This window comes from Mobula birostris, chromosome 2 (assembly GCF_030028105.1).
Source record: "Mobula birostris isolate sMobBir1 chromosome 2, sMobBir1.hap1, whole genome shotgun sequence".
In the NCBI taxonomy this organism is placed as follows: domain Eukaryota; kingdom Metazoa; phylum Chordata; class Chondrichthyes; order Myliobatiformes; family Myliobatidae; genus Mobula; species Mobula birostris.
The window spans coordinates 101658075-101677352 of record NC_092371.1 but is presented as its reverse complement, the minus strand read 5'-3'; the positions used below and the strand labels follow the sequence as shown (position 1 = coordinate 101677352).

The following is a 19278-nucleotide window of genomic DNA, read 5'->3' as shown; positions in this document are numbered from 1 at the left end:
TCAAACAAGATAAGCACACACGGATTTCACCTTCAACTGAAATGAGACGATTTCTATCCACGCTCTTGATGCTTGTTAAACAAGACAAAGTTTGCTCACTCATGTAAAAAAGTTGAAAACTGCAGCAAAATGTTCATTGCTTTCCTATGACTGGCAGGATACTTTTCTTTCATAGAAATCCAGAACTTGTCCAGGGGCAGGTCAGTAAATCTCACCTTGAGTGCACTATCAGAATCCAGCTCACAAAGTTCTTCCTCTTTTCTCAAAGTCAGGTTTTCAAGCTGAGCAGAAGATTCAGAGAAAAGGACCCTCACCCAGTCATACACTTGTGTTGAGAGGAAAAATGCTGTTCAATTTCGTTCTGCAGTACTTTCAGGTGGTTTTCAATAAGACTGAAGACTTTCTGATATCCTTTCTCACTCTCAAGCCCAAGCAGCAGTGAAAACGTTTCAAGATTTCCTGTTGAAACATCATTTTTTTCAAAGATTCAGTTCCCTTTTAAATCCAAGAATCTTGTCACTTGAAGTCAAAATGGTTACCGCAGGACCTTGCAGAGACTTGTTCAACTGGTTCATATAATGAAAATGTCTGTTAAGTAGGCTAGTTTCTGCAGCCATTCTTCATCTTCAAAGCATTCAGCAAAATCTGGCCTACTATTTTCTTGAAAGTACTCCTGCAATTCATCTTTTAGCTAAAACAACCTGTTGAAAACTCTTCCTCTGCTAAGCGTCCTGATTTCTGTATCTAGCAGGAGGTTGGTGTGTTCTTTATCCAGGTTTTCACATAGTTTTTTAAACGTTCTCTAGTGAACTGGTATTAAACCAACTAAATAACTTGTTTCCTGAATCTTTTTACTGACTGTGACTTTATTTTCAAAAGCACTAATCTGTTTGTTTTCAGATTCCAATAACCATTTAAAATAACCAGCACTTTTAGAAACATAGAAACATAGAAAACCTACAGCACAATCCAGGTCCTTCGGCCCACAAAGCTGTGCCGAACACATCCCTACCTTAGAACTACCTAGGCTTTACCAATAGCCCTCTATTTTTCTAAGCTCCATGTAGCCACCCAGGAGTCTCTTAAAAGACCCTATACTTTCTGCCTCCACCACCCCCGCCGGCAGCCCATTCCACGCACTCACCACTCACTGTGTGAAAATCTTACCCCTGACATCTCCTCTGTACCTACTTCCAAGCACTTTAAAACTATGTCCTCTCATGCTAGCCATTTCAGCCCTGGGGAAAAGCCTCTGACTATCCACATGATCAATGCCTCTCATTATCTTATACACCTCTAACAAATCACCCCTCATCCTCCGTCGCTCCAAGGAGAAAAGGCCGAGTTCACTCAACCTATTCTCCTAAGGCATGCTCCCCAATCCAAGCAACATCCTTGTAAATCTCCTCTGCACCCTTTCTATGGTTTGCATGTCCTTCCTATAGTGAGGCAACCTTATGTGTCATAAGGCTGTTATTTGTAGTTAAGTGTCTTTTCAGTTTTGCTGGAGCCATTTTTATATTTGTTATTAGTTTACTAAAGACTAGGCACAATGGAATAAGACAACTTGGATCACCAGTCCATGGAAAGCCCATTGATAAGTAGCTTTCATTGTAAAGACGGACATTGTTGTGTCCGTTGGTACACTAGTGCAGTGAAATGACTCCGAAGATTGTAATTCCTCATCATTAACCTTATCAGAACTACCTGTAAGTCTAGGCATAGAATCCTCCTCTTCCATCTCACACCTCCTCTTCAAAAATTGCCACACTTTAGAACAAAAGAAAATCCTTCGAATTTTCTACTACACTGATAGCTTGTTCACTCCCATAAGTCAGTCGGCGGCGTGTAAGGGGAAAATTGGTGAGGTAATTTCGGAGGGAGAGGTTGACATCACAGCCCAAGTTGAGCGAGTCCATTCAATGCTTGGAAAACACACTTCATGCTCCTCAACGACCTATCGACCTCCCCTCCGTGCAATACAGCACTGTCCAATTATCAGTCTACCGTCCTCCATTCTGTGTAGTACAGCACTCACCAATTATCAGCCTACCGTCCTCCCCTCCGTCTAATACGGCGTTCACCAATTATCAACGGCCTCTCTGCGTCAGATCAAAAACTGGGAATGGACTGAACCAAATAAACACGGTGCCACTGTACACTGCCATACTGAGCTGCTCAGTCATTGCCCACCACTGCAATCGTTAGCATCGCGCGTCGCATGAAGTTCAATAAACGATGTTTATTTTTTTAAATCAGAATCCCTTGTGACCTCTGATGGAACCTTGGGGTTCTGCAGAACCCCAGTTGTGAAACATACTCCAGAATAATCTATAACAGTGAGAGGAACTCGGAAGGTCAGACAGCATATCTGGAGAGGAATAAGGAGTCGGCATTTCAGAATGAGACCCTTCATCAAGATTGGAAAGCAAGGGGGTTGAAGCCAGAATAAGAAGATGTGGGAGGAGTACAGGGTGGCAGGTGATAGGTGGGACCAGGTGAGCAGAAATGGATGTGGGTGGGGGAGGGCGTATGCAGTAAGAAGCTAGGAGGTGATATGTGGGAGAACTAAAGGGCTGAAGGAGAGGCAATCAGATGAGAGAGAGGAGTGGACCATGGGAGAAAGGGAAGGAGGAGGGGTCCCAGGTGGAGGTGATGGGCAAGTGAGGAGAGGAGGTAAGGGGACAGCGTAGGGAAATGAAGAACTCCCTTACGGTACTGTGCAAAAATCTTCGGCACATGTGAGTGATGACAAACCTGATTCTGATATGGGTCTCTTATGTAAGTGTGTGTGTGTGTGTGTGTGTGTGTGTGTGTGTGTGTGTGTGTGTGTTTAATATATACCTAAATTGGATGTGGAGTTGGCAGAGGAGGAGGGTGGAGGGTGGAGTACCTTTCTGTCAAGATTTATTTACTAAAAGGGACAGAATGTTTCTCAAACAGATTACATTCCTATGGAGAATTTGTATGCAAATTTATTAACAAAAGCAACAATTGTGCTGCTACTGTTCAGGGACTCAATGGGTTTCCTCCTTGATGGTCATAAAGGGCCGAGTCTATTTTGTTTTAGGTGTAACACGCACAAGATACTGAAGGAACTCAGCAGATCAGGCAGCATCTATGGAACTGAATAAACAGTCAACATTTCAAGCCGAGACCCTTCTTCAGCAGACATCAGGACCTGGGATTTATCCTGGTGAAGGGTCTCGGGCTAAAGTGTTAGGCCTTTATTCCCTTCCACAGATGCTGTCTGATCTGCTGAGATCCTCCATTATTATGTGTGTCTTACACACAGGATGAAGAATTTATCTTAAAAGTATTTGGAGGACAGTAGACATTTTAGCAAAGGGAAGAACAGTGCAGGAAATTAAAAGCAATAAAGAAAAAGGAAGGTGTTTTAAATTAGTGCCTACATCATAGTCACAAGAGATTCTGCAGATGCTTGAAATCCAGCGCAAAACACAAAAACAATGTTGGAGGAACTTAGCAGATCAGGCAGCATCTAAGGAGGGGAATGTTTCAGGCCAAGACCTAGGATCTCTTGTTTTTGATTTTGGTAACTCTTTTTGTAACAACATACTTTAGTAAGTTAAATCGTAATTATGTCTTCAACTTTGTCCCTACCTGAATTACTTTTGCTTTAGATTTGAGGTACTGGATCAACTTTAATCCAGGATCTCGACCCAGTGGAGCAGCTCAGCAGCTGAAGTCACTCACACAAGGCAAAGGGACAGCAGTTTCATTTAACAAAGACAAGAGATTCTGAACACAAAATATTCTGCAGATGCTGGGGTCAAAGCAACACTCACAACTTGCTGGAGGAACTCAGCAGGTCGGGCAGCATCCGTGGAAACGATCAGTCAACGTTTCCCCCTCCCTTCCCCTATCCCTATTTCACTCTGCCCCCTCCCCCAGCTGCCTACTACCTCTCTTATGGTTCCGCTTCCTTCTACTACCCGTTGTGTTTTCCCCATTCCTTCTTCACCTTTCCTGCCTATCCCCTCCCTGCTTCCCCTCCCCCACCCCTTGATCTTTCCCCTTACTGGCTTTTCACCTGGAACCTACCAGCCTTCTCCTTCCCACCCTTCCCCCACCTTCTTTATAGGGCCTCTGCCCCTTCCCCCTACAGTCCTGACGAAGGGTTCCGGCCCGAAACGTCAACTGATCGTTTCCACGGATGCTGCCCGACCTGCTGAGTTCCTCCAGCACGTTGCAAGAGATTCTGAAGATGCTGGAAATCCTAAGCAACACACCCACAATGCTGGAGGAGCTTTATTCCCTAGAGTGTAGGAGAATGAGGGTTGATTTGATAGAGGTATACAAAGTTATGAGGATATAGATAGGGTAAGTACAAGCAGATTTTTCCATGGAGGTTGGGTGAGTCTAGAGGTCATGGGTACAGGATGAACGGCCAAATATTTAAGGGGAACTGGAGGGGCAACTTTTTCACTCGGGGGGTGGCGAGAGTATGGATGTGGTGGATGCAGGTTCGATTTCAACATTTAAGAGAAGTTTGGATAGGTACATGGATGACAGGAGTACGGAGGGCTATGGTCTGGGTACAGTCAAATAGGACTAAGCAGATTAATAGTTCAGCATGCAGCAGATGGGCCGAAGGTTCTGTTTCTGTGCTGTAGTGTTCTGTGACTCTGTGACTCTAACTCAACAGGTCAGGTGGCATCTACAGAAGGAAATAAAAAGTCGACATTTCAATCCGAGACCCTTCATCAGCAATTTTATTTCCATCTTGTCTGCACTATTATAGGGTGCCCACGGTAGTGTAGCGGTTAGTGTGCCACTATAACAGCTTGGGACATTCCAGAGTTCGGAGTTCAATATCGGTGCCGTGCTGTACGGAGCCTCTGCACATCCTCCCCGTGGAATGTGTGGGTTTTCTCCCACTCCTTAGGATTCCTCCCACTGTCCATATACGTACCAGGTAGGTTCATTGGTCATCGTGATTTGTCCCACGGGGTGGAGTGGCTCGAAGGGGCCGCGGGGGCCTACTCCATGCTGCATCTCTAAACAGTAAATTATTGTTGTTAAAATCATGCTGCTCCTTTTATTGTCAGTCAGCAGTAACTCTGATTGGCAGTAATTGTCTTTATAAAAGACTACAGAATAAAGTTTACTTCTATTTGTTGTATGAACGTTGAAATGTGCCATTTACGTCAATGACCAACACCGTCCGGAGTCAAGCTGCATGTATCATCACACATTCTGCGTCAACACAGCATACCCACAACTCGGTAATCCTTACTAATCCATATTTTCGGAATGTGGGAAGGAACTGGAGGACACAGACAAAGCCCACACACTCACGGGGTTTTGAGATAACATTGACACTAATTTTCTTTCCTGGAAGGAGTTAGGTACTGCATATCTTTATTCCTTGCTTATCTTTTTCCTGTCTATTTCCTGTCTTATCATAATTTAGAGTTGATGATATAGGGAATATAATAGTAATATATAATAGTAATATATTTTTTCTCTCGGCTCAAGCTGGTAAAAGCAAAGGTATAGCCAAGCACACTCATTTCTCATTTGCTAGGAACTATTGAACTATTCTAGTGGTGTTTAGTATTGTGGATTTCAGGAAAGTTACATGTGTTGTCCTAATTGTTTAATGCTATTGTGTAATGACTTTGGGATGATACCAGTTGTAGATACTACTATTGGAACAATGCATACCTTGTTCGTGTTCCAGAGTCTTTCAATTTCCTCTTTTAATTCAACAATTTCTGCTGTCTTTCACTTATTGATTTCTATATGTTATGTGTGTTTGGAATGGCTGTATCTATTAAGTAAGTTGTACTTGTTTGTTTATCATGTATTATTATATCTGGGGGATGTTATTATGGATTGTCCTATCTGTAATAATCTGTAATCTGTAATAGGTCATAATATGATTTGTAGGATTCTGACTTTAAAACTAGATCAGGCTTGTATTTTCCATCGGGACTATCCAGACAAGCCTGGGGGATCGCCAGGAGGCTCCGGTTGAGGGAGGGATACTGTCATGGTTCCGTTTGGCTGTTCTCCTTTAACATTCCTTTCTCCCTGATTATGCCCAAATTTCAGCCATTAGATTTCCAATTGCTGCTAGTTTACTTAATTATGGTACACTTGCTTTGCATAAAAGACAGTGAAATAAGTACGATGGCGTCACTACACAGGTTGCCAGTTTGCTGGTCCATTCTCGTGTAATACTTTGTTCTCTTGTCCGATTAGAACCGTTAGTTCTAAGTTTAGTTCCAAGTTCTTCTCAAGTTTCCAGATAGTCCCTGTAAACCCCGTCTCCTTGTCAAGATTCCTCTGGGTTACTGTTCTATGTCTCTGTCTACGCTAGCATCCCCAACGCAGTCGACGTGCCAGTGTCCTGCACTTGGGTTCTCCTCAGTCGCCCCATGCAACAATGAGTTTATATATCTAAGCAAGATTTTGGTGAATGATGTTTGCCACATGATTGTGCCGTGTAAGTTATCAGATTGAGTTAAACTGCTACAGGATCCTGTAATGTGTTAGATTGTTTCTGATTTCCCTTGGCATTTTCTGCATTTATCATCTTGAATTTGCTGGTCCTTTATTATATATTTTTGATAATTTCTTGCATTAACCACCTGGTCCTGTATTGCCACAAGGAACCCTTCTGTTTCTGGGAAGAGGTCTCCAACTCTGAGCCAGGTGTTCAACACTTCCTTGTCGACATCTAGGCAGCTCAGTTTATGGGGATGTTTCCATGGAGGGCCATGCTCTTTCATTGGTTAACTTTTTCTTCTTTAGTGATAAATTCTTCATTTTGCTGGGTTGTGCTTTTAAGTTTAGTGGCGTATACTTAACATAATTGCATTATTATTATGATCCAATATGACAGATAGGACAATCAATATTAACCATCTGGATATAGTATTACAGGATAATCAAGCAAGAAAAACTCAGATATGGACATTCCAAACACATATGACATACAAAAACCAATAAGTGAAAAACATGGAAAATTGAAAGATTATAGAACATGAGCAGGATATACATTGTCCCAATAGTAATATCTACAACTTAAATTGGCATTTTCTGGTCAAAATGGGCCTGCATGCAATGCTCCTTCGGTAAACATCTTCTGGACAGATCATAAAACCATATATTTCACTTCTTTTAAGTCTTCCACATTTATTTTTTCATCTTGGATGTGATTCTGGAACTATAAGAGCCTGTGATTTGCAGTTTGGAGATCGTTTGGGTGTTTCCGAGTTCTACAATCTCCGAGAGGATTCCGGGAAACCTCATGGCAAGAAGATGAGTTGATGCTCAACTCCATTTTGCCGATTAAACTGACAAGGGAGATTGAAACATAAACACTGAAACATAAAACATAATGAATTGATAAAATAAATCTCTTTGCCTGCTCTGATATTTTAGTAATGTTTTTAAAAGTTTGATCCAGAAGATGTGGTCTGGAATCTCCATGGCAGCATGGTCTTAACTGCTGAATTAGGCCAATGTCAACAATCTTGCCAAATTGTTTGTTGTTGGTTGACCTTACTGTATTTCTGATGAGCTACAGTGCATCAGATCTTGCCACCTTCTGAACCAGTGAATGATACCTACAAGACCATCAGATGTGGGGGGTGAGGGATGGTTCAGGCAGTAGAGGGGGGGGGGCAAATGCAATGATCCACCAAGTTTTACAGCAGAGTCCATGGAATTATTCTTGCATTCATTCCCAGAGGACTAGAAAATAAAAGCAAGGATATAATCCTGAGGCTTTACATGGTATTAGTTAGACCACATTTGGGGTATTGTGAGCAGATTTGTGCTCATTTTCTAAGAAAGGGTGTACTGGCGTGCTGACATTGGAGAGAGTCCAGTGGAGGATCATGAGAATGATTTTGGAGGAGCATTTGATAGCTTTGGGGTGATCGCATTGAAACTTATCGAATGTTGAAAGGCCCGGATAGAGTGGATGTGGATAGGATGTTTCCTATAATATGGGAGTCTAGGACTAGAGGGCACAGACTCAGAGTAGAGGGATGTGCTTTTAGAAGAGTGATGAGGAGGAATTTCTTTAGCCAAAGGGTGAATTCATCTGTTGGATGTATTGCCACAGATGGCTGTGGAGGTCAAGTCATTGGATGTATATAAAGCAGAGGCTGATAGGTTCCCGATTAGTAAAAGGTTACATTAGGTGCCAAAGGTTACAGGAAGAAGACAGGAGAGTGGGGTTAAGATGGATAATAAATCAGCTGTGGTTCAGAGTCAGAATCAGGTTTAATATCACTGCCAAATGTCATGAAATTTTGAAGCAGCAGTACATTGCAAAACAATAAAAACTATAAATTACAGTATGAAGTATATATTAAAATATGTTCAATAAGTAGTGCAAAAAGAGAAAGAAAAGTACTGAAAAACTGCTCATGGGTTCATTGTTCATTCAGAAATCTGATGGCAGAGGGGAAGAAGCTCTTTCTAAAATATTGAGTGTGTGTATTCAGGCTCCTGTATCTCCTCCCTGATGGTAGCAATGAGATTGGAATGTCAGAACAGACTTGATGGGCTGAATGGTTTAATGCTACTTCTATGTTTTATGGTCTTACTATGCTTAAATGCATACATTTTCAATGAAAGACATTTAAGAAAAAAAAAACAAATCTTTTGATGTAAGTCTCCCAAATCTCTTTTAAAAGACCAGTTGGCAGTTCTTTATCCAGCAGGTCAGCTTCCTGGTTAAAACGTTAACACTGTTAAGTCATTCACTTTAAGATATTTTCATATTCTTAATACTGCTATACTCTATTTACAGGTATGAAATCATTTTTGGTTGCTATATTGACATAGCATAAGCATGAGGAAAAGGAGTGAGCACCCAACTCTTTAAGCTTGCACATAGGGAGCTGGATGTCCACCTCTTTTCCTATTCATAAAGATTATAGATAGCCTTGTGCCTCAGTACCATCTTCTAATGCTATCTGCATAACCCTCTATTCTCTTAACATCCAGAAATCAGTAGTCTGAATTAATGCAATGACGTCTCCACTGGTTACCAGGGTAAGAAGTCCAATGGTTTATCATCCTATCAGGGAAGAATTGTTTTATCCAGACACCTTGCTCCCTCATCTTCTACTGCTTAGTTAGTGGAAACAATGACCCTATATCTAGCTATGAGGCCTTTAAGAGTATTGTCTGTCTTCATTGCATCCATCTGAACTGTAACAAATACAGTCACAGTTTACTCATTAACACAAGAGATTCTGCAGATTATGGAAATCCAGAGCAATGCACAAACAAAATATTGGAGGAACTAGCACAGTGGTTAGTGTGATGCCATTGTAATTTGAGGTGTCAGAGTACGGTGTTCAGCTCCGGCGTCCTCTGTAAGCAAGTTGGTATGTTCCTCTGTGTGTGTGCGTGGATTTCCTCCAGGTGCTCCAGTTTCCTCCAACAGTCCTGAGATATACCGATTAGTAGATTCATTGGTCATTGTAAATTGTCCTGTTAACCAGGTTGCTGAGCGGCATGGCTCAAAGGGCCAGAAGGGCCAGTTTCATGCTGTATCTCTAAATAAGCAAATAAGTAAACTGAGCAGGTCAGGCAGCTTCTATGGAGGAGAGTAAACGGTCAAAGTTTCTTGCAGACAACCTTCAATATCAGAGCTTGAGTCCTGATGAAGTGTCTTGACTTTTACTACTCCCCTTCATAGAATCTGCCTGCCCTGATGAGTTCCTCCAGTATTTTCTGAGTGTCACAGTCTACTCATCTCTTCTCACATGGTAACACTGCAAGCAGTCTGCATCCCTCAGCAGCAGATATATCCTTGGACATGGAGACAGAACCTCAACTCAGTATTCTACCAGTAATCTGACCACAGCCCCGTCCAGTTACAGAAAGCCTTGCTCTTCCTTGTAATAAAGGTACCTTTTGCTCTCTTAATCACTTGCTGACGTTTCACGTTGGCCTTCAGCAACTGCATACAAGGAGACCAAGATCCTTTTCAACATCAGCACAGTAGATGACGGGGGCCACAGTAGCACAGCAACTAGCACAACACTTTTACAGCTTGGGCTACTCTGGAGTTCAGAGTTGGATTCCTACACCACCTGTAAGGAGTTTGTACATTCTCCCCATGACTGTGCTCTGGTTTCCTCTCACATTCTAAAATGTATTGGTTAGTAGGATAACTTGTCATTGTAAATTCTCCTATGATTAGGCTTGGATTAACTAAGTGGGCACTGCTAGGCAGTGTGACTTGTTGACCCAGAAGGCCTATTCTGTCCTGTATCTCAAAATAAATAAACAAATAACAAAATAAACAAATAAACATTCTCTCAGCATTTAACAAATACTCTGTTTTTCTATCAGCACATCAAAGTGAATAACATCATATTTCCACCCTGTGTTCCATCTGATACGTATTCACACATTCAGTCAGTTTATTCATCCGAGATATCTCTTAGCACCTTCCTCATTCGGACAACCCCCGCTGGTTTAATATCAGCTAACTTTGAAATTCGGCCCCTTCAACCAAATCGAGACATAGTTTTGTAGGAAAATCCTGCAAAAAGTAGTGGATATGGCCCAGTCCGTCACAGGTAAAGCCCTCCTCACCACTGAGCACATCTACATGGAGCACTGTCACAGGAAAGCAGCATCCATCATCCACTACCCTCGCCACCCAGGTCATGCTCTCTTCTCACTGCTGCCATCAGGAAGAAGGTAGAGGAACCTCAGGACCCACACCACTAGGTTCAGGAACAATAATTACTCATCAACCATCAGGCTCCTGAACCAGTGGAGATAACTTCACTTGCCCCACCACTGAACTGTTCCCACAACCTGTGGACTCACTTTCAAGGACTCTTCATCTCATGGACTCAATATTTTGCACTTGCACACTTTATTGCCTTTTGCATATTGGTTGCTTGTCCATCCTGTTGGTTGTAGTCTTTCATTGATTCTATCGTGTTCCTTGGATTTACTATGAATGCCCACAAGAAAACAGGGTTGTACATGGTGACATATATGTGCTTTGATAATAAATTTACTTTGGACTTTGAAATACTGAGTTCCAAATATTGATTTCTCCAACATTTCACAGACTAGTAGATTAGAGGATTTGGTAATCTGTGTAACTTGTGCCTAAGTGTGTTGGCGAGGGGTAGAACCTAGGAAGGGGGTGGGGCTTAATGAGAGTTTGGGGAGAACAAGTTACAGGGAAGATTAGTATGTGAATGAGATTACTCTGTGTTCTAGATAGACTCAACAGATCGATAGATAGAGAGATAGATACTTTACTGACCCAAAGGAAATTACAGTGTCACAGTAGCATTACAAGTGCACAGATACACAGATATTAGAAGAGGAGTAAGAAAGAATAAGAAATAAGTGACCTTAAAAATAAAACAGAGCTAAACAGAACTTAAACAGAGCTTATTAACAGTCCAACAGGAGGGGGATCATTACTTCCCCAGCTATAGGTTGACTCATTGCTGAGGGTAAGAATGACCTCACATAGTGCTCTTTGGAGCAGTGCAGTTGTCTTAGTCTATTACTAAAAGTGCTCCTCTCTTCAGCCAAAGTGGCATGCAGAGCATGAGAAACATTGCCCAGAATTGCCAGGATTTTCCAGAGGGTCCTTTGTTCTACCACAGCCTCCAGTATGTCCAGTTTGACACCTATAACAGAGCCAGCCTTTCTAATCAGTTTATTGAGACTGTTGGCATTACCCATGTTAATGCAATTGCCCCAGCATATCACCACCATATAGAAGATTGTACTGGTGACAACAGACTGGTAGAACATGTAAAGGAGAGACCTGCATACTCCAAAGAACCTCAGACTCCTCAGGGACTGGAGGTGACTCTGGCACTTCTTGTACACAGCCTCTGTGTTGGTTAGCTACTCAAGTCTGTCACCCAGGTGCACCCCTAGGTATTTGTAGGTCCTCACCACACCCATGTCCTCACCATCAATAGTAACAGGGAGCAGTGCAGGCTTAGTCTTCCTAAAGTCCATCACCATCTCCTTTGTCTCACTGATGTTGAATTGCAGATGATTCAGCTTGCACCATTTGACAAAGTCCTCCACCAGGGCCCTGTATCATCCTCCCAGCCTCTCTTTATACACCCAACTATTGCTGAGTCATCAGGGAATTTCAGCAGATAACATGACTCAGTATTTTATCTAAACTCTGAGATATACAGGGTAAACAGGAACAGAGCCAACACAGTCCCCTGTGGGGCCTCAGTGTATACAGCCATGTCTGACACACAACTCTGAAGCCACACAAACTGTGATCTGACAGTCATGTAGTTCATTATCCAGGATACAATGGAAGTGCCAACCTGCATTGAGCGGAGCTTTTCCCCCAGCAATGAGGGCTGTATGGTATTGAAGGCCCTTGAGAAATCAAAAAACATGATCTTCACAGTGCTGCCCAGCTTATCCAAATGGGATTAGGCTCTGAACAGCAGGTAGATGACAGCATCGTTGACTCCAAGGTGCTGCTGGTAGGCAATCTGCATTGGATCAAGTTTTAATTTGACCAGGGGTCAGAGGTGAGCCAGGACCAGCCTATCTAGGGTCATCACAATGGGTGAGGTCAGAGCCACAGGACCATAGTTATTTAAGGCTTTCGGTTGGCCCTTCTTGGGTACTGGAACCACACATGGTGTTTTCCACACAGTCGGTACCCTTTCCAGGCTGAGACTCAAATTGACAATGCACTGGAGAACTCCACACAGCTGCTCAGCACACACACCCTCAGGACCTTGGGGTTCACGCTGTTGGCCAGAAAGAACTACAGTCTGCAAATAAGCGAATTCAAATGAATCAAGGACAGTGGAAGCAGACAGTCCAATTGTCCTTGTTCTTGCTACGAGGAAGGAGATGGAGGCTGCCATTTTCTGAATAGATTGTGTTCTCCACTTCGTGAGTCAGTTGCTTGGCTTGGTCAGTGTTTTAAAGAAAACACAATGAAGCCTCAGGTAGTATGCTGAGCTATGGATCACTTCCAAATTAAGAAGTTATTTGTGAGATGTTCTTTGGTTGCCTATAACATGCAGGTGTGTGAATATTGGTCTGTGCCTGCTCCTGCATGACTCAAGCTGACTGAGAACAAAGAGCTATAAAGTACAGATTGTCATTTGCTGGGAAGAAGGCAATGAATGGATGCTGGCCTGGAGCAGAGCCAATAGAAAGATGTTAAAGGTCAGCCAATGACACTGGAATGTACAATTTGAATTAATAAGGAATGAATATAAAAGCAGACTCTTCAAGTCTTCTGGCAGTGGTAACTCTGTAGGAGACCATCTATCATGATAGTGAGATGACCCACGGACATGTGGAGATTTGAAATGGAACTACGAGGAATATGTGACCAGCAGCAGAAACTCCTTTCTAATTGGTGTTATATTTTCTGCTCTTTGACTGTTCATGAAAGGTCAGAAAGGCGTGCACACAGCTGTTGGTTGTGTAAGTTCACTTGTTCTTCTATTGAGACAATAAGGTACTTGTTGGTAATTACAGATTTCTCTGTGCCTCTCTCATCATTATTACAAGTGGTGATTCTTATAACAACAATGCTTTGCTGTGTCTGAGCTTGCCCAGAGCCAGTCCTTCTCACATGCTCAGTAGTGAAGGTGAGTCCATGGTGACTGAGGAGTTGGTGGGAGTTGGGGGCTGGAAGTGGTGAAGATCAGGATATTAGCATTTGGCATTTGGAGGTGTGGTTGGTAGGTGCAGGAGAAGGAAGGAGTGTAGACAGTGGTAGCCTGTGTTGTTCATCATGTATTGAACTGGAGGGAGGAGGGGAGGTGTTGGTGCTGAGGGAGCATTGAGTGCCTTGGCACCTGGGCTGGTGAACTGAGGGGGGTGCGAACAGGAGGGTAATCACCTACTCTATGATAAATAAAATGTGGCAAGATATTGACAACAAGCAAGTGATCTCTGAAGAAGCAGAGTTTGAACCAATATTGAAGTTTTAAGAGTAGCCACAAAAGAGGGAGGGAAGGTATAGACAGGCCCACAAACAATTCACTGTGTCAACATTTCCATTTCATCCATTTTGTACTTGAAAAAATCTTCTCTTGGTTATTAATAATTTAACTGAACTAAATCCAGGTCTTGGTGTCAAAATTGACTTTTCCTTTGACACAACAAATTATTTGAATTACAATGCATACAGACTTCAACTTATATCTCCACTTTCTATTTGCACCGTCTTTTCCACATGGTAGCATAATGATATTGCAGCACCATGCCCCAAATTCAAGTCCTGCCCCTGTCAGTAAGGAGATTGTACTTTCTCCTTGTGACAAATGGGTTTCCTCCGGGTGCTCCAGTTTCCTCCCACATTCCAAAGATGTATAGGACAGTATGTTAATTGGTCACATGAGTGCCATTGGTTACACAGGTTCATTGGGCCTATTAGGACAATTTTAGTCAGTATTTCTCCATGGAATCAACGTAATATGAAATGCAACTTAAAGCAGCTGTAGAATATTCAAAATTAAGAAACAAAGATGCAAGTTTTCAAAGCCACAACTGTGAGATGCAATATGCCCACTTTAATACAACCTTGATATTTGCCACACGTAATACAGAAAAAATATTCTATATTAAACCATTCTTTCAAGTTCAAGTTATTTTTCACTGATTTTTTTTTGCTGGAATAAACTGTGGCAAGATGAATATGAATTAAAAGAAACAGCTTTCATTTTGAACAAGTAATCAATTTAATGCTTTGCTGATAAACCTTCAAATTAAATTTCTGATAAGTGTTGATAGAGTTGTCTTCAAAATAGTTTGCAATTAAAGCTGCGATTCTAGCTATCACCCAAAGCAAAATTACCATGTCTAATTCACTCTTCTGCACAGCAGCAGTACCTGATACCCACCAACATTCTCCTTTTCATTCATACTGCAAAGATACCTGTGCTTTCTTTAAGGTTCAATAGAAGGATCTGGGAGGAGGATGAAGAGGCCATCTGGGAGTAGAGAGAAGAGACTCACAAGGTTTTTATGGTTAAGTCAGAAACGTAAACTGGATACAAGTTTCCCAACAACTACATCTTGGAAGAGGCTGTTAGGCTATCTGAACAGAGAGCATGGAAGCAACCTTCAAGGGCACTGTGAGAATGGTACCCTAGACAAGTCCTGAGATGATGAGGGGCTTGGTGGTAGCACAGGAATCAAAGCGGAGCAGGGGCTGAGGACAGTGGCCGGTCTATGGTTTACTAGCAGAGTCTGAAGGGACATCAACTTTCCTTCTGGACTGTACAAAAAAACTTCTGAGATGTTTTTGAAGTTTTCCTAACTGGACAGACATGGATGGTGCTTTCCTGTATCACCACTGTTCCTCCTGCTCATTTTTCAGGTTACAACCATTTACAAGGACAAACCCTGTCCGATTCTGGGAAGGACTCATGAAGTTTTAATGTACAGTCACAAAGGTTGGTGCAGAGAATCCCCAGTCACCTGGAACTGCCTGTGCCTCCTATGCTGCCAACCCTACTGGACTCAAGGTTTCTAAAAGTATTTCAATACAGGAATTTCAAACGCACCCACCACCCACCACTGACTAGAAAGTTATTAAGATCCTTCAAGTTATGACTGTGAGCACTGCCTAGTGATATCATCAACTGGACTGGCCCAATTTTGAGTACCGGTGTTAGATCATTCTAACGTATGGAATGGTCCATCCCCAATCTCTCCCACAATCTCTCCTTGTGGTAAGGACATTAGGGTAATGCCCTGCATTAGTCATTAATGAATTAATCCTGCACTAATGAAAGTAATGGAGTACTACTAACTGCGGTCTGATACCTTCAGCAAAGAAAACAGAAATGAAAGAATTCTTTCCAGCACAGGAAGAAACATATTTAGTTGCAGAAGAGACATATTTATACCATGAAAAGAAACCTAAATAGCTGCACCATACTGCAAACTTTAACATTTAATCCACTGATTCATTTCCCTGAAAGGTTAACCAAGCAGCCCTTCTCTATAAATCCTAAATGCTAGGAATATTGTGTTTACATTTTGACTGTTTGAATCTTCGATGCTTCTTCTGGCCAAGTGTAAGAATCAATTACAAAACTGTCGTAATCCGTGCTGTACGTGAAGGAGCTGATCAGAGCACGTTTGTCTTCTGGCTCGGGGTACACGGATGCCAGCCCGTTTCTGAAAGCATATTCAGCAACCTGAAAGGAAGAGCAGAGAGTTGGCTGAAAGTCAAACGGCCGATGCTGGAAAGCCACAGCAAAGGATCAGAAAGAGCTGCAGAGGGTTGTAGACCCAGCCAGATCCTTCACGGGCACCAGCCTTCCCGGCATCGAGGGCATCTTCAAAAGGCAATGCCTCAAGGTGGTGGCATCCATCATTAAGGACCCCCATCACCCACCACCATAGCCTCTTCTCATTACTACCATCAAGGAAGAGGTACAGGAGCCTAAGTACTCACACTGAATGATTCAGGAACAACTTATAAGCTGTGCAGTGGTCCCTCCATACCAGACAGTGATTCAACCAATTAGGATGTTCTCCACAGCACATCTGTAGAGGTTTGCTAGACATACCAAATTCACTTGGCTCTGCTCACTTCATTACTTTCGGACTTACTGGGGCCTTCCTATGCTCCCTTCAAATTCAATGGATTTAATGGATTATTCTAATGTGTAGCATCTTAGAAAAACAATCGGGAGTACGTTGGAGTACTGATAGAATATATATGTAAGAATTTGCTAGTCTGGCACCATTCCACTCACCATCAGGCTCCTGAACCAGCATGGACAATTTCACCCTCCTCAACACTGAACATAACCTGTGGACTCACTTCCAAGGATGCTACACTTTATGTTCTCCGTATTATGTATTTATTATATATTTGTATTTACAGTTTGTCTTCTTTTGCACATTGGTTGCTTGTCAATCTCTCTGTGTTCTCTGTTGTGTGAACCTCTGTTCTGCCCGAAACGTCGACTGTACTTTTTTCCATAGATGCTGCCTGGCCTGCTGAGTGCCTCCAGCATTTTGTGTGTGTTGCTCTGTTTGTCTATAGTTTTTCATTGATTCTATTGTATTTTTTGTACTACTGTGAATGCCTGCAAGAAATGAATCTCGGTAGCACATAGTGACATATACATACAAAGTTCAACTTACTTTGAACTTTGAAATCTGTCACTGTTGATCTATCACCTCAAATTTTAATCTATATTCCCAGTCTACTTCAGCTAACTCTGCCTTTGGGGTTAGACTATTCGGTGTGTCTAAGAGACTAATTTTATGCCCAGGTTTCTAATTCTCAGCCATAATGTCCAGTAATATCATGTTATGGCTTCTCTTCGTGGAGATCCTTTGTGAAAATACTGTATGTGGAACTGTTTCATTCCTCTTGACGGGATCTAAAATAGTCCAGTCCTCAGTTGGTTTAATAACATATTGTTTCAAAAAAATGTCTTAATATCTATACACCCAGACTAAAGCTATCCTGGCCAATTGATTTGTCAAATCTGTATGTGGAGCAATGTTGCAGATGCTGGAAATGCAGAGTAACACACACAAAATGCTGGAGGAACTCAGCAGGTCAGACAACATCTATGGAGAGGAATAAACAGTTGATGTTTCGGGCCGACGTCAGGGCTCAGGACTCAGTTTTTATGATGTTTTTCTTGCCAGTCCTCCATGCCTGGATTTAAACTCTACCCTATTATATAGGTATTGTAGTGTCTATGTGATTGCTTCCCCTTGTTGCATCTATGTTGGTCATAAACGGGAATATTTGATTATTCCCTTTTAGAGCTGCACACAAAGATTTGGTACGTCACCAAAGGTTAGCAGATGTTGATGGCTGTACCATTCTAACTGGTTGCATCGCCATCAGGTTTGCAGGGGCCACTTGCACAGGATCAGAAGCAGCTGCAGTATTGTAAACTCAGCCTTCTCCACCATCGGCACTAAGATGTCCACCATCAAAGACATCTTCAAAAGGCAGCGCCTCAAAAAGTCAGTGTCCATCATTAAGGACTCCCATCACCCAGGACATGCCCTCTTCTCATTGCTATCTGGGAGGAGGTACAGGAGTCTGAAGACACACACACACAACGTTTCAGGTACAGCTTTTCCCCTCCACCATCAGATTTCTGATGGACAATGAACCCATGAACACTACCTCACTCCTTTTGCTCCCCCTTTGCACTACTTATTTAATATGTTTTTTGTTGTAATTTATAGCATTTTAATGCATTGCAATGACCTGCTACTGCAAAGCAACAAATATCAAGACGAACTGCATGTCAGTGATATTAAAACTGATCCTGATTCTGACGTTCACATTTTCTGACCCTGAAGCATTGCTCATTCCAGTAGTGATCTGGGGACACAAGAGATTGTAGATGCTAGAATATGGCACAACATCATGGGCTGAGGGGCCTGTACTGTGCTTGTTAGGTTTGTGATACTGGGAAGGCAGGTGGCCGTGAATAACACACATGAGAGATGGAGAGATGAGAAACAAATGTGCTGCTGTTTATTTTACTTGTATCTCATCTACCCAGAATGTCCTCTCACATTTTGTTCAATACATAACCCACAGGGAAGTTTGACAGCAAACCGTAAGGGTCAAAACATACCGTACATGAACACATTACTCTGCTGCATTGTTCTATTTTAAAAATGCATACAGCTGAATGTTGGATCTGATTGCTTAATTCTTAAATTAAACCGTTTAATTGTTCTTTTTTGCAGTTTAACAATTAATTGTCTGCTTGTATTTTAATTACTTATACACAAGTAACTGCCCTAGTATGTTTCCTAGTGACAATAGCACGTTTATGCAAGTTTAATGCACTACCCTAGTGGTTACATTGGTATGACTCTGGAAGTCTCTCTCAGGCTACGTCCACACTAGACCGGATAAATCCGTAACCAAAGCTTTTTCTCTTTGTTTTGACCCTCCGTCCACACTGAAACGGCGTTTTCCTCCCCCGAAAACGGAGCTTTTCTAAAACACTCTCCGGAGTGTGTAAATCTGAAAATGCTGGTTGGGCAGTGTAGTGTGTACGGGGTAACCGGAGCTTTTTAAAAACGCTGCCGTGACGTGCTGGAACAGATGGTGGTGGCAGCGTGGCATTTCATTGTTTTCTTGAACGCAATCTCCAACACCACAACAACAATGGCGGACGGCTTCAGGCGTGTGTTGTTCACTTTATTGTCTATGTTAATAGCTGCTTTTTCCAGCCGAGGTTTTCTTTGCGTTCCTCAAAGACATTGTTGAAAACTTTCTTTCGC

General features: G+C 42.3%; 1 protein-coding gene across 1 annotated transcript in view; it reads right to left on the bottom strand.

The window, feature by feature from the left end:
* Nucleotides 1-14550: 14550 nt before the first annotated feature.
* me1 (malic enzyme 1, NADP(+)-dependent, cytosolic) overlaps nucleotides 14551-19278 on the bottom strand; it is a 495261-nt gene continuing 490533 nt past the window's right edge. Inside the window, exon 14 of the mRNA XM_072245832.1 lies at nucleotides 14551-16193. Within this exon, the coding sequence (XP_072101933.1) occupies nucleotides 16026-16193 (168 nt within the window). The 3' untranslated portion in view covers nucleotides 14551-16025. The remainder of the gene's footprint in view (nucleotides 16194-19278) is intronic.